Here is a 14,145-nt window from a genome sequence, read left to right as displayed (position 1 = left end):
GTGTGCTTATGGACACACCACAGAAAATTCAATTATTATATTATAAAATTTTACTATTTTTAGAATGTATATAATTGATGAGACGTCCTAAAAAAAATACTGTATAGAAATGAATGAGACGAACGGAACAAAGTTACAAACGTAAAGAAATTGTTATACAGTTGGAGATTCCAGTCGATGTTCATATCCATATCCACGGACAGCAGTTTTTGTATATTGGGCTGGCCTAACAGAAAAATGGCATAGTAAGAGCAAGTCCAAGAATGTCTTAGAGGATGCCCTATATAAATAATAAGATATAATGTCCTAGTAGTTTAGGACATCACTTTTATAAATTCACTCCAACAAAAAGCCTTATCCACAAGCCCTATTATTAAAATATTAATATTTTGAATGAAAAAGTAGAGGGAAAAGTAGTGGGGAGAGAGAGAATGATAATATTTTATTATTAAAAGTGAAATGAGGCACAAGTAGGTGAGCCCTAAAAATAGGGCTGAAGTAAGTTGTCCTAGTGATTTAAGAGCAAGTCCAAGAGTGTCCTAGTTCAAGCCCCAAATATAATATAAAATATTATGTCCTAGTAATTTAGGACATACTTTAGTAATTTGAACTCCAACAATGTGCCTTATTCTCACAATATGTCTAATATTTTATTATTAAAAACTCTCTTCCATCATTAAAGCATAATATAAAAGTAGAGAGAGAAAGAGAGTGTTGATGAGAATTTATAATAAAATATTGAATAGGGCAAGGAGAGATGTGCCCCAAAAATAGGGCTTGGGGAGGTTGTCCTAGTGATATAGGGCATCACTAGGACATTGTTGGATCAAGTTTTTTCATCAATTGCCCTAAATTATAATTTAGGACATGAGATAGGGCATCTCTTGGACTTGCTCTAAGGCATCACTAGGACACTGTTGGAGCAATGTTTTCAATCAAATGCCTCAAATTATGACTTAGGACATCATTTGAGGCAGCTGTTGGACTTGCTCTAAAGGTGTACACATATTTAAGTGCAAGCAAACACACAATACACACATTCCCACACACTCAACATAAATAAAAGGTTATGGACACTGGACAGCACCACTACTCCTAGTACTAGTAATCTACTAATCTAGTATAGTGTACAGGAGTATGTGTATTTGATCTTACCTTCTCAGTTAGGAGTACTTGCTTTGGATTGGGAGGGAAAATATTAAAAACCTCTTCTTGGAATTTGCAATACAAATCTTCACCTTTTGATTTTTTTATGAGAGAGAAAATTAACTTGTAGTTGTACTGGTGGTACAAACTACAAAGACCAAATCTTGGACTTTAGATTCTTGGCTGTCTTTTTTAAGTCCTTATAAGAAAGGAGCAAACTTTATTTCAAGAAACAAGAGGGAAACAAAGATGTTTGCAGCTGAGAATGGACTCAAGGGAGACCCAAGACTTCAAGCCATTTCTCAAGCTATCAGGGTCATTCCTCACTTCCCAAAACAAGGTTGTTTTTTTTTTTTTTTTTTGACTTCTTGATTTGTTGGTATTTTATGTTGGTAATAACTGTCCATGTTAAATTTTTTTTGTGTGGTTGGCTTCTGTTTTGAATGGTTTTAGGGATCATGTTTCAAGATATAACAACTTTGCTACTGAATCACAAGGCTTTTAAGGATACCGTGGATATATTTGTTGATAGGTACAGAGATATGGGTATCTCTGTAGTTGCAGGTACTGTATCTCTTTCTCTATACTTTGTTCTACAGGATATATTTTTGTTCTAATTCACTATAGGGATTTGTTGATCTTTTGTGATGTATATATATTCAGATAATTGACATGTTGTAGTTATATATCTTACCAAGTATAGTTGTCTTCATTATTTTTTCTGTTAATTAGATGAATAAATAAGCATTTCTTGTCAGAGATTTCAGTTATCTAAAATTTGGTGTTGGGAAGGTTGTAGTCTAGATCATTCAAGAGATTGCAATTTTTTGTGTAAATGCATAATGAAATTGTTACATCCAATTATTGTTGAGGGGTGGATATGAATGAAAAAAGAGTTTAATCTATGGAACTCTGGCTATTTACCAAGATCTTTTGATGAAATTGGTACTGTTCTCATAGAAACTGAAACAGTTACCTGTGTTTAATTTCTTACATTATTACCTCTAGTCTACTACTAGAAACAACAAGAGTAAATTTGAAAGATTAAGAATACAATGGCCTAGCCAATGAAGACACTATTGTGCTAAAGAAGACTTAGCTACAGTATCTCTAATTTTGCTGGATTTGGTTCTGGAAGTCTTTTTATGAATGAAGATCCATAGGCTTTACTAGAAGAGCAAGTGAGATCGTTTTTGGGTCTGAAAGCATCTCTAGAAAAGGCTATAAATTGATCAATCTTCAACACCCTGAATATACTTGAATATTTTGCAAGTCATGTGCTTAATTAGAGCACCTAGCTTGGTCTGATAAGCTTCACCTCTTGAAGAACAAATATGTTACAGCACAGCAGTTGTCTCTTAGAAGTTCTGTAGTTTTCTTCCCTATCTTGGTGTAACAATCATTATCTAATGCTTATTTATTTTTCTGTGTAGGAATTGAAGCCAGGGGGTTTATGTTTGGTCCATCTATCGCCTTGGCTATTGGTGCCAAGTTTATCCCATTACGGAAACCTGGAAAGTTACCAGGTATGTTGGTTTGAGGTCAAGTTTCAGAATTCAGGAGTTTACATAATATAGATCTATTGACTTCATTACTTGAGAAGAATCTGGTAAATATCTTTGGTTTACATTTCAAGTTGAACCATTGATTTTGCTTGTTTGGTTGCTCAATCTTAAAGTCAACAATAATATGGGGGGAAAATGAAAGCCTACAGGGAAGTCCAATATGCTAGAGTTAGTTAACTTTGTTTAGCATTGAGAAAATGTCAAGGCACTTCCTTAAAATGACCGCTGGAAGTAACATGCATGGTTTGTTTTATGACATACTTTACTGGCGGAATTTACTTTTTGGACCCTTCTTGATATTGTACCACCTCACTGACCTACTGTTCCCCTAACATAGAAAATTGAAACAATTTGAAACTACATGATTTTTTACTTTCAAGTTCTATTCAAACAAATGTGTGTTTTTGCCCTTGGACAATATCCATGAGAGATAAAATATTGAATAGGGAATGATTTACTAATCATCAATGGTAGACTTTACCAACATAAACTCACATAAGGAACAACAGAAATGGCCAAAAGGAAATTCTAGTAAGGAGCAGGAGTATATTAATTAGTATATTCAAATTAATTTATCTTCACTTTTTCCCACTGTTTCACCCATCTTTCTCACTAATGGTTTTGCTTATTGCACAATTTGTTTACTTCTGTGCAAGTGTTGACTCCATGTGAAACATAGATAATTGTACTGCTTTGTAATAGTAACACGTTAGGTAATGGTGGAACATATAGATAGTATTACCTTTTACTCTTCTAATTTGCACCTCATCGACTAGTTTTTTATAACATACTTATAACTAATTTTCCCTCTGAAATGATTAATTACATATAATTAAATATGCAGGTGAAGTTATATCGCAAGCATATGAACTAGAGTATGGTACAGATTGTTTGGAAATGCACGTCGGTGCTGTGCTACCTGGAGAACGGACAGTGGTAATAGATGATTTGGTAGCCACAGGTGGTACTTTATCTGCAGCAATAAATCTTCTAGGTGAGCTTCTTACCCTCTTTCATCTTATTCTTGGAGTCCTCAATATATTATATTCAACTGACAAAAAATGTATATTATCTTTACAGAACGGATGGAAGCTGAAGTGGTCGAGTGTGCTTGTGTTATTGGGTTGAGTGATCTCAAGGTATATCTTGCCCTTTTGTTTTTTGAATACATCCATGTCTTTTTTTTACCTTTTTCGATTTGGGATGCCAATTGTTTAGTTCGCAACCTCCTGCTTCTTGTGGTATACACATAAATTAATAACAAAGGGTTTAGTTAAAAATAACTCCAACCTCAGACATTAAACGTTGTAAAGCTGATTAAATACAAAACGATGCTGAAAGACTAAGAGCTGGGTGGTGTAGGCTTCCCCTCAATCAGTCAGGAACTCTTGTAACTTTTAAGATGGGAGTGAATAACTGATTAGCCCCGGGTAATCCATAGGGCACGCCTCTTATGGAAGCTATTGAATATTAGCTTTCATTTTATAATTTAATCTGGAATAATTCTTTGTTTATGTCACATATACGCACTTCTCTATCAGCTCTTCTATGTAAATTGGCCAGATTCATATGTTAACTCAACTTTAATATGTTACATAAACCTTCATTTGATCAGTACTCACATTTGCATCCTCCAGGGAAAACGCAAGCTACATGGGAAACCACTGTATATTCTGGTAGAGCCACGAGAAATAGAGGACTGCTGCTGAGGTTTGTACATCTATAGAATATATGTTTCCTTGCTTCTTGCATCTTTGAAACTATTCACATACTAGTAGTTAACTTGTTATTGGTCTTAACTTTTCCCCTACTTTTCTTTTCTGCCAAAGCAGATTCTGCAAAGGGTTATATGATGCTCAGACCATTATTCCAAGTTTCATCTTGCAAATTGATGCCTTGCCCCCACCGCAATCTTCCTTGAAGCCTTAACCCTGTGTTTGTGTTCGTACACATCAATCATGTAATTTGTATCATTTTTTTCCTATTGATGACTTTGTCGGGAGGTCTCTCTCCTCGACTAGGATGAACTTGTCAAGAGTAAGATTATGATTTTTCCCAGAGTCATAATCTACTAGATTTACTTAGTAGGCAGTATTATTTTCCAGAGATGTAGCTTCAGCTTCAGTTGACACCGGTCTGCTTTACGTTATCAGAAAATGTGTTAAAACATCAGTTCTTTAGCCGATCTGTTCCCAGAAAAGTAAATTTCACATCATGAACAAGTACCATTTTCTGAATGCATTGTGAATACTGCTATTTTTTGCATAATTGCAAGCATGATCATAAACTTCTAAACTGGATACAAAAACTGCCAGGATTTAAGAAATATTTATTCACCACAATTTTCTTCATCTCATGTAACTTGTGGGAAGATATTCATGATCACAATGTAATTCTCAACATATGGTATACTATACTGTATGATTCATCCATATTTTTGGTTCATTGTTAACATTATTTATATCACAAAAGGTGAAAATGTCTACAAAAAATCTACAGATTTGAAGTATACACACATTAGCCATATAAAATCCCGTGGCCAATGGCGTCACTAGTTAGTAACGGAATGAACCCATAATCATAAACAAACTACAGGGGGCTACACGGTACATGACTAAATATACAAATACTCAGGTTTCTATATTCATCTATCTATAGACATGTTTTGTACAATATGTTCTAAGAGCTGTTCATTATTATCTTTATCGGACATATTTTGTTTCAGCACATAACGCATGACTGAGTTCACCTCTTTTCTTAAATTAGTGTTGTCAATAAAAATCTTTGTGAGCAGCTGCCTCAGTTCCTGATCAATCGTCTTAGCGCCATCATCTGAAAACTTATTGTTTCCAGTCGTCGATGTAGCATCATCATCTTCTTCAGCTAGAAGCTGAACCTGATTTTTTCAACACAATAAGTTATCATAAATGAGAAGCATCCATCACATCAAGACAAATCTAATCATTAATAATCATATATACAGACTTCACGTTACTTGCTGCATTGGTTCAGATAAGAAAAGAATTAACTATAACCATGGAAAACATGATTTACATCGATCTATACAAGAAGTGAAAAAGAAAAGGAAAAAAAAAAGATCAGGATAACATCAAACATGTCGCTAGTGAATTTCATTTTGAGAAATATGTCACAGGCATAAAAAATTGTTGTGCATAATAAATAGTTTAAATTCTATCAGAATTCTCGGAAGATGGTCTCATTCTCCTATTCTTCGCAATGTATTCTTTTTGGGTGAAGGTAAAAAGTACCATCCATTAACATTTTAAATTAAAGAAACATTTTTTTATGTAGATGACCAAAAATATCATTCTGATACCCATTCTTAAATTGGGTACCCTGAGAGATGCATTCTTAAAATTGGTATCGCATATAAATAATTCTTTTTTTTTTTTAAGGCTAATACGCACTCTCAAAATGAGTAAACACGACACTAATTCTCATAATGGGTAACCTTCTTAAAATTTCGTTTTTTTGTTATTCTAAAATTCTTATTATATACGACACCACACCTTCATCTACACATATATCAGAATGTATTCACCACCACCTCATCAATTATCCCCTGTAAAGAAATTATAGGCATCAAATATGGATAAAACGGATTACCCATTCTCAAAAGGGTAATAGGATGCTATTTTTGGGGATTAAATTGAAAAGTGGTATTCTTGTACAAATATGTAAGACTCGTGGAATTTTTGTCATTATTTCATTCTTTTATTTTTAAGTAACTAAAAGAGGAAACTTTTACTTTAGCAAAAAGGAAAAGGGAAATTTTGAATGGGCAGTTTTACAAAGCAAGTGGTCGACACGAAGTCTAATCATAAAGTACTCCATGGAAAAACCGTCTACAATTGTGAACAGAATTCCAATTTCCAAATCACTAATATCCTGTATAAATTTTTCTATTTAGAATGTGTAGTAAAGACGCAAACAACTTTCCTATCAAATTAGCAGACTAAGGTTGGCAAAATAACTATATTTACTCTTCTTAGTCCCCTACATCCATATAATTTATAACAGACAATAAAGCAAAAAAGCTTTATTAAGTCCAAAAAGCAAATCTGACTAAATAAACATAAACCAATATAGATACGCCTAAACTAGAAGAAAAACAGAGGGATGACACTAAATTACCTCAGAAAGTAGGTGACTGATGCGATTGTCATATGCCTGGAGATCACAGGCAGCTGCTGACGATTTAGAATCCATGATTAACTTATCTTCATCCACCAAGTTGAAGTTACACTCCTGAAGCCTATTGCGGAGTAATTCACATTGATCAAGTAACTTCCGCATCACAGAATTTGAGTGCTCATTGTTCTGTTTTTCTTGCTGAAGGAGTTTCTGGAAAATAAACACATGCATTTGATCATTATTTCACAATACATCTATTTTAATGTTATACAAATTTGCTTTAATGTTTGATAAATTAATAATAAGTTTCAAACTAAGGAGAATCAAATCAACATATGTTTGTGTTGTCCCGTTAAAAAGAAAAAGGTAAATGTCTTAATGGATCATTGAATCTAGAACCTGAATTACAGAATTAGGGGTGACAATTTCGGGTAATCGGTCAGGTTCGGGTCGAGTTGCCTTACTTGGTCCTGTTTTTGGGTCAACTCGAACACGACCTGAAACGGGTAGAAAATTTCAACCCGAACCTTGCCTGTTTTGCACCCCTGATGAACCCGGCCCGAAATTTATTAAAAATTAATTTTCTTATTATATAAAATTAAGTTCATCATAATATATTAAAAAAATTAAAATAATTATTTAATGGGATTATATGTGAATATATTTATTTAAATAATATATAAATATATCCCAGATGTATGAAAATTTATATATTTTACATATATTATATATAAAAAAATTCTAGTTGGGTTCGAGGTATTCTGGGTCAACCCAACCCCACCCCGAGTTTTGACGTAAAAAATTACCCAACCAGAACATGACCGTGACCCGGAATATAAAACCCCAACCCAATAAATAAAAACCCTGAACCTGAACCTAATTCGAACTTTTTCAAGTCGGGTTTCGAGTCGCGTCTGATTTTGCCACCCTAGTCAGAATGTATTAAATTGTGACATCAATGTCAAGAAAAACATGATTAGCTTTGTGAGAGTACCTAGTCTTTATCAGTTAAATACATAATCATTCATCAAGGGTAACAGTTCTCAGATTTGATTTGATTACTACATTTGTTATGCTAAAGTAATAACCTACCTCAGCCTCAGCTTTTTCATTAATAGACTGACTGAGCTTCTGCTTGTACTCTGCTTGAGATCTTCGCAGAGATTTAACCTCTTTGACAAGAACTTTAATATCTGCTTTTGACTTTTCTTCTAGCTCTCGATGTTGTTTTTGTAATTCAACAAGTTTCTGTTTATTAGCTTCCAACTCTGGCAACATATTTTCCCCTCGAGTGGTATTATCCTTGGATGACCCAGTACCTGACTTGTCACCCTGAGAATGATACACAGTAATACAATACAACCACAAGATCAATTGTTGGATCTGACCAAAAACGTTAATGTAAAAGAAAGAAAGGTGAACAGAAGAAACCTCTGAGGATTTTAATTTCAGTTCCATTTCAAATGACTTCTGCCTAAGTTCCTCCATATCCCACTGCATTTGGGTGAGTCGTTCCTTTTCAGCTAAAATAGCTTGTTGGAGATTCTCTTTACTTCTTAGTTTAGTAGTTTCAAGTTCCACCTCCAAATCCTTGACCTATTCAAGTAGTAACTTTATATTTAATGTGCTCTTACAATCAATCAGTCACAATTTATAAAATATGCCGGAGTTTGCAATTGCATGAAATTTAAGGATTCAAAACTGTTTATAAAGATAAGATAAATTGATCATATGATGTCACTCTGGAGGTTGTCCTCGACTACAACCTAATCTATAACAAAATCCATCACATACAAAATTCACTTAAAATTTCAGCCTACTGGAAGATTAGGATTAATTACAGCCATAAACACAAAGCAGTCAATGACGGAATAAAAATTTGAAGATTCAAAGCATGGTTCATTGAGTAAATAATATAAAGCAAATATTGAGCATAGCTGATGTAAATCAGATATTTATAACTGCACACTTTAAAATTAAAAGAAGAATAAAGATGAAACTGGGATGATTTAACTGCATAAGAACCAGTCTCAAAAAGAGAAGAATCTCAATATGAACAATCAAATTCCAAGCCGACAGATGTGTGGGGGACTACATCACACTTGTATTATATAGGCTAACCCTAAATAATAACCTAATACACTAAGGCATGCAATTCCACTTGAGTTCCTAATCACAGAATAACTCAAAAGAAAACAAATGAACTTTTTTCCCCAGTACATAGCTACTTCGTAGAGGGTGAAAGAAGCTTCTGCACTATCCTTTGACATTCCATAATATATAGCTTGTTGACAATTAGATACTCCTATGAAACAAAGTGACCTATTTTCCCATTTATCAAAACTGGCAAGAAGATTCCTGAATTTATGGGTAAAACATATATATGTATGGAAGGGAGATAACTATCAACTCTAGCACACCTTAGTTGTTAAATAATCTTTCACCGCCACTTCCTGGTTTAGCCTTGATATCAGATCCTCCAAGTCTGTTTTTGCAGTTACTAGTCTCCTTTGCATAGTAACGAGGGCCCTGTTCATAACCTGCCGATGATCCAATGGAAGCATTAATTTGACGTCACTTGGAAACTGTAATTCTGAGTCCACTTCCATGCTTTGTGAGGCTTCAGAACCTTTAGGGAGGTTTACATTAATAGCCCCTGAGTTTGATGATGTGCTTCCTTTTAAGGAGCTCACATCACTTCCAATACTTTCACTTGATAAATTCCGGACATGGTAAAATGCCTTTTCATGCTCTGGATGAGCTATTAGTTCCTTGGTATCCCCTCCAACATGAGCACCTTTAGAAGCATTTCCATTGCTCATATTAGCATTTGGAACTGTGTTTATCTTTACAGAATTTGCTTTTTTCCTAGGAAGACCTTCCAGCTGATCTAAGATAGCTTGTCCCATAAACAACCCATCATCTATGTTAGACATACCATACTTCACGAGCCTTTCTATTGGGTCGGTCAAATCTTCATCCAAAGACAGCTCGTCTATACCAAGTTCAGAACTATTATCTCTCCCTAGGCTTGATGTGCCAATTTCAGATGCCTCGTAGGCAGTATCACTACCATAATCAGAGGTAAGAGATGAACTAGCAACGGTTGGAATCGAGCTAGAATGAGGTTGAAGTGACGACCTTGAATTGTGCACAGAAGAATTTAAATCTGCACTGCTGTTTTTCTCATCTTGAAATGCTGAATAAAATCAGAATTAACCATGTTTATTTCATTAGTTGAACTAATCATAAATTTAATACATCGTAATCTCAGAATAACACTGCAACACGAGTACACATACAAGACCTAGCTGCAGCTTCTAGTTCGAGGAAGGATGCCACAACTACACTCCGTGATATTTCGATGTCCGATAGCAACTTTTCCATCCACATCTCCAAGGAGATGCGTCGCTGCAACATATGCAAATTTGTAAAAGAGCTAATTTGGAATATTTATCTCCTGTTAAGCCTCAGTCCATGTACTCTTGACTGTTTTGTAAAAGTTTTTTATGTGTAATTGACAAACTACCTCTTCCAACAGTGCTTTACTTCTCATCCGTAATAGCCCCTTTGGTGGAGGTGGAGGAAGGGTCTTCCTGGGAAATGCCTTTTTAAGCTGTAAAAATGAAGGTTAGCAACAATATGATTGACTGGCTTTATTCTATCCTGCTAATATCTGAAGATGAACACTACCCACTAATTTTAAACAATAAATATGAAGAGGATAATGCTCTTACTGCAGAAAATAACTTCATGAAATCATTAAATCTTCTTAATACTCCCCGCATAAATGTAACTCCATCTGGTGATTGTATACCAACTTGAACCCTGTAGAACTGTCCCTTGAAAGCGTCAAATGAACATAGAAGAAGTTGAACAACAAAGGAGTAAATTTATATACATAAAGAATATAACAGGATAGGCAAAATATTGCAGCAACTAGTTGTGAGCACTAAGCACATACAAGTGGAAGATTATTAATCTGATCACCACGAGACTAGTGGTCTTATTATGGCACCAGATCCCATGCCCATCCCACCCATGGCCTGAAATCCTAAGTCCGTAATAATTGTACGAAGACAAATCTTGAGAGATCCAATACAGTTCTTTAAAATAACTAGGTGAGCTAGCCATCTCAAACCTCAATACGAGTCTCAATGCCCCCATGCTGGCAAATATGATTGCATGCATATTTGCTATTTTGCTTTGTCTAATATTTGTAAGGACAAAAAAGAAGCAACTATAGTACTCAAATACATATGATGTTATCAGTACACCTATCTACAAATTCACACCATATGTTTCCAAATGCTAGTGAACTGCTTAATAATTAGCTAAATGGCATGAGGGTAATATTTTTAAAGGCAAACAAATGGAGGATAATAATTTTTTGACTTCACATCAATAATTGTTTTTACTAGAAACTACCAAAAAACCAACAGAAGTTGCAAGCAAAAGTATGCTGCCTAGCACTACAAAGAATGTATAACTGCAAGTAATTTTTGCTGCCAAAAAAGGAAGCTTAATCACCCATCTAATTTTATTCTATTTTTGTAGCTTTTTTTACCAAATCAAACGGATTGCTGATTAATAGAACACTACAAGAGATGTTCAACAGTATTATCGTCCATATCTTGCAAGTAAATAGACAACTGTCCCAAGTCCCAAATGATAGCATAATAAAAACGTTTAACTAATAGCATATCATAAATACAAGAGATTCATTCGATTTGAGTACCACTATGGGATCCGATTCTCTTGATTTTGGAAGAACAGCCCATGAAGGCACTGTCACACAGAAACTCCATCCTGATCGAGGATCATGTGGCCAAACAGTGTCACGACCAGTCTACAAATTTTTTTTATAGCTGTATCAATATAAAATATGTTGGCAAATGAACAATAACTTAAATAGTATACCAAATATATAGGCTCGACTATATAACAACTAAACAGCTTATAATGGAGGTTGAATAAATGAATATAATATAAATTACAGCACTTAACATCTTGTGTTGTAGGATGGAATTGAGCTGCAGACAAAACTATAACTTCTCGACATTCAACTCTCAGAAATATTTACCATTATCTTCAACACCGAATTTCATTTAGAATTGAGATCTCAGTTTTAAATTTCATTAATTCATGTACGACTGAAAACTCCAATTTCTTTATCTGTTTAACTGTCACATGCCCAAGATGGTAGCCCATCCTATGTCCAGACTCCAACTCCTAACTTCATTGATTTGATTAGTTATATAAATCTAAATCTAAAAGAAGTAAATCTTGAAGGGGATAAAATCGCAGCTACACAGTATAATTCTACTAGTCCTTCAAAAAATGTTTTCAATTAACTTATACTGCTTAATTGCACGTCTAATCTGGTAATCTGTAGTACAGTATATTTCTGATTAACATTAAGTACAGCCGCACATGAACTTCCGCTTCTTTTTTCAAACAATTTCTTCAGCTTTCTTTATGCCTTGTGTATTCTAGCGCAATGTTTCTTTGCCCTTGATATCTTACTAAATCAATAATCCTTATTCCTAATTTTAAATGCTAACATATAGAAATATACAAGGCAAATTGTTCACTTGCTGGCTGCTGTAAGTTCATATCTTGAATTGAAAATTAAACTTGCAGATAAATAGCCGCTACGTAGGCCGATCATAATGGTCACACGAGATTCATTCTAAAAAGCAACACATGATGATTCGTAACCATGGTTGTCAAGTCAATAAGCCGAGTCGGGTCGATATAGGTCCAGCTTATTGACTAGTCTACCACTTACGACTAGTGGAAAACTTATAAATAATTTATTTAATAACTTATATTAATATATATCTTATACGTGGTTTCCTATAACAAAATTCTAACACGCCAATTCTCATATGTATATCAATCACAAAATAGATATGTCAATTACAAACATATCTTTTTCCCCTTTCATTTACACACATTAACACACTGACTGTACCAATATATAAACAGATTATACTACATGTATATTACTATATTCAGTTCTAATTAAGTCAAGCATAAACACATACACACACAAAGATCTAAAAACTTAGATTAACATAATTATTGTTGATTTTGAGCAAGTTCATAGATTTTTTTTTTTTATTTGTTTTAATTTTTGATTGAATTTCGCACATGTCAATCGACTAGTCGACAATTCGCAAGTCGACCTCTCCAGTCGATTTTCTCAATCCGACTAGTCGACTAGTCGTCGCCGCCGTGACAACAATGTTCGTAACACTTGAACTACGCAAAACTTATACCAATGCACATTACAATTCCCTCACGAACTCTCCGAGAACACACATACAAAGCTACTCCATCAAGTTATCAATTAATTCATCAAACACACACTCGATACTCAAACAGACATAGTATAAGCTCCCAAATCACAAGTAAACTTGATCGAAAGTCGAAAGCAAACAAATTGAAGTAACTGAGCTCATAATCAAACATCAAAACATGAAAAAACCCGCAAATCACAATAAAAATCGAAACTTGAAAACAAATAAAGAAGAGAAAAGTTGAGAGAAGATTACGAAATTGCGAGGACTGGGACTCCAATCCATGCCCATAGGTAAAGGTGAAGCGCCGTCGTGCCTGTGTTTGGGAGGGCTTCTTCTTCGCTGCATCTTTGAAATCGAATATATGTATGGATGGATGTGTGTATAATTTGAAATCGAATATATGTATGGATGGATGTGTGTATATTTATGGAACAGAGAAATTGGAGATTAGATCGATGCGAGCGAAGAATCAAGACGGAGAGAAGAAGCAGTGAGGTGGAAGACTGGAAGGTGAAGGTGCCGGTACGTGTTTGCAACTTAGACGCGGCGCACGATACGAAGCTCGTCTGTGTTATCTTACTAAACAACGCCGGACTTCATTCTCTTTTTTGTTTTTTAATACGGGTTTATAACCCGCGCAAAACACGGACGGTTTCTGAAGTTTTTAGTTTTTAGCATATATGTTGTTTATTTTTTTGAAGATTAAATTATTGATTAACATTATGTATATTTTAATTAATAGATCATAAATAACTAATAAACATGTTAAGTTTAATACATTTTTTGTTTTTGGATCATTTTAATATCTACCGCATAATTCATAACTTCTTAATAGTTAAGTAGATTCAAGGAATAGTCATGCTTTGTGTTGATGAAATTTTGTTTGGTAATGAATTTAATATATTATGAATTATTATATAGACGGAGCATATGAATCAAAATAACCAAAGTAATACATGCGAAATAGAATA

At 34.3% G+C, this 14,145-nt stretch overlaps 2 protein-coding genes across 3 annotated transcripts; one reads left to right on the top strand and one right to left on the bottom strand.

Annotated features, from left to right (window-relative positions):
* Positions 1-1,036: 1,036 nt before the first annotated feature.
* LOC108208860 (adenine phosphoribosyltransferase 5) lies at positions 1,037-4,891 on the top strand. Its single transcript, XM_017379440.2, has 7 exons — positions 1,037-1,486; positions 1,600-1,710; positions 2,580-2,672; positions 3,556-3,705; positions 3,792-3,850; positions 4,349-4,421; positions 4,544-4,891. Exons 1-6 carry the CDS (start codon positions 1,396-1,398, stop codon positions 4,418-4,420), a joined length of 576 nt encoding a protein of 191 aa, XP_017234929.2. The 5' UTR covers positions 1,037-1,395; the 3' UTR covers position 4,421; positions 4,544-4,891.
* A 254-nt stretch (positions 4,892-5,145) lies between these two features.
* Positions 5,146-13,812, bottom strand: LOC108204869 (PX domain-containing protein EREL2). 2 transcript variants are annotated; one of them, XM_017374521.2, is made up of 10 exons: positions 13,427-13,812; positions 11,605-11,715; positions 10,604-10,702; positions 10,396-10,482; positions 10,169-10,277; positions 9,287-10,065; positions 8,298-8,462; positions 7,959-8,198; positions 6,867-7,076; positions 5,146-5,607 (listed from the first exon to the last, which is right to left on the bottom strand). In XM_017374521.2, exons 1-10 carry the CDS (start codon positions 13,517-13,519, stop codon positions 5,356-5,358), a joined length of 2,145 nt encoding a protein of 714 aa, XP_017230010.1. In that variant the 5' UTR covers positions 13,520-13,812; the 3' UTR covers positions 5,146-5,355. The 2 variants fall into 2 exon arrangements, with proteins under 2 accessions (XP_017230010.1, XP_017230013.1); XM_017374524.2 differs by lacking the exon at positions 13,427-13,812 and having other exon boundaries at positions 10,604-10,694.
* Between the last annotated feature and the right edge of the window lie 333 nt (positions 13,813-14,145).

The sequence above is a fragment of the Daucus carota genome, chromosome 1, assembly GCF_001625215.2.
Source record: "Daucus carota subsp. sativus chromosome 1, DH1 v3.0, whole genome shotgun sequence".
Taxonomy (NCBI): Eukaryota; Viridiplantae; Streptophyta; class Magnoliopsida; order Apiales; family Apiaceae; genus Daucus; species Daucus carota.
Note: the sequence above shows the minus strand (reverse complement) of the source record. Positions and strands in the feature narration are given on the sequence as shown.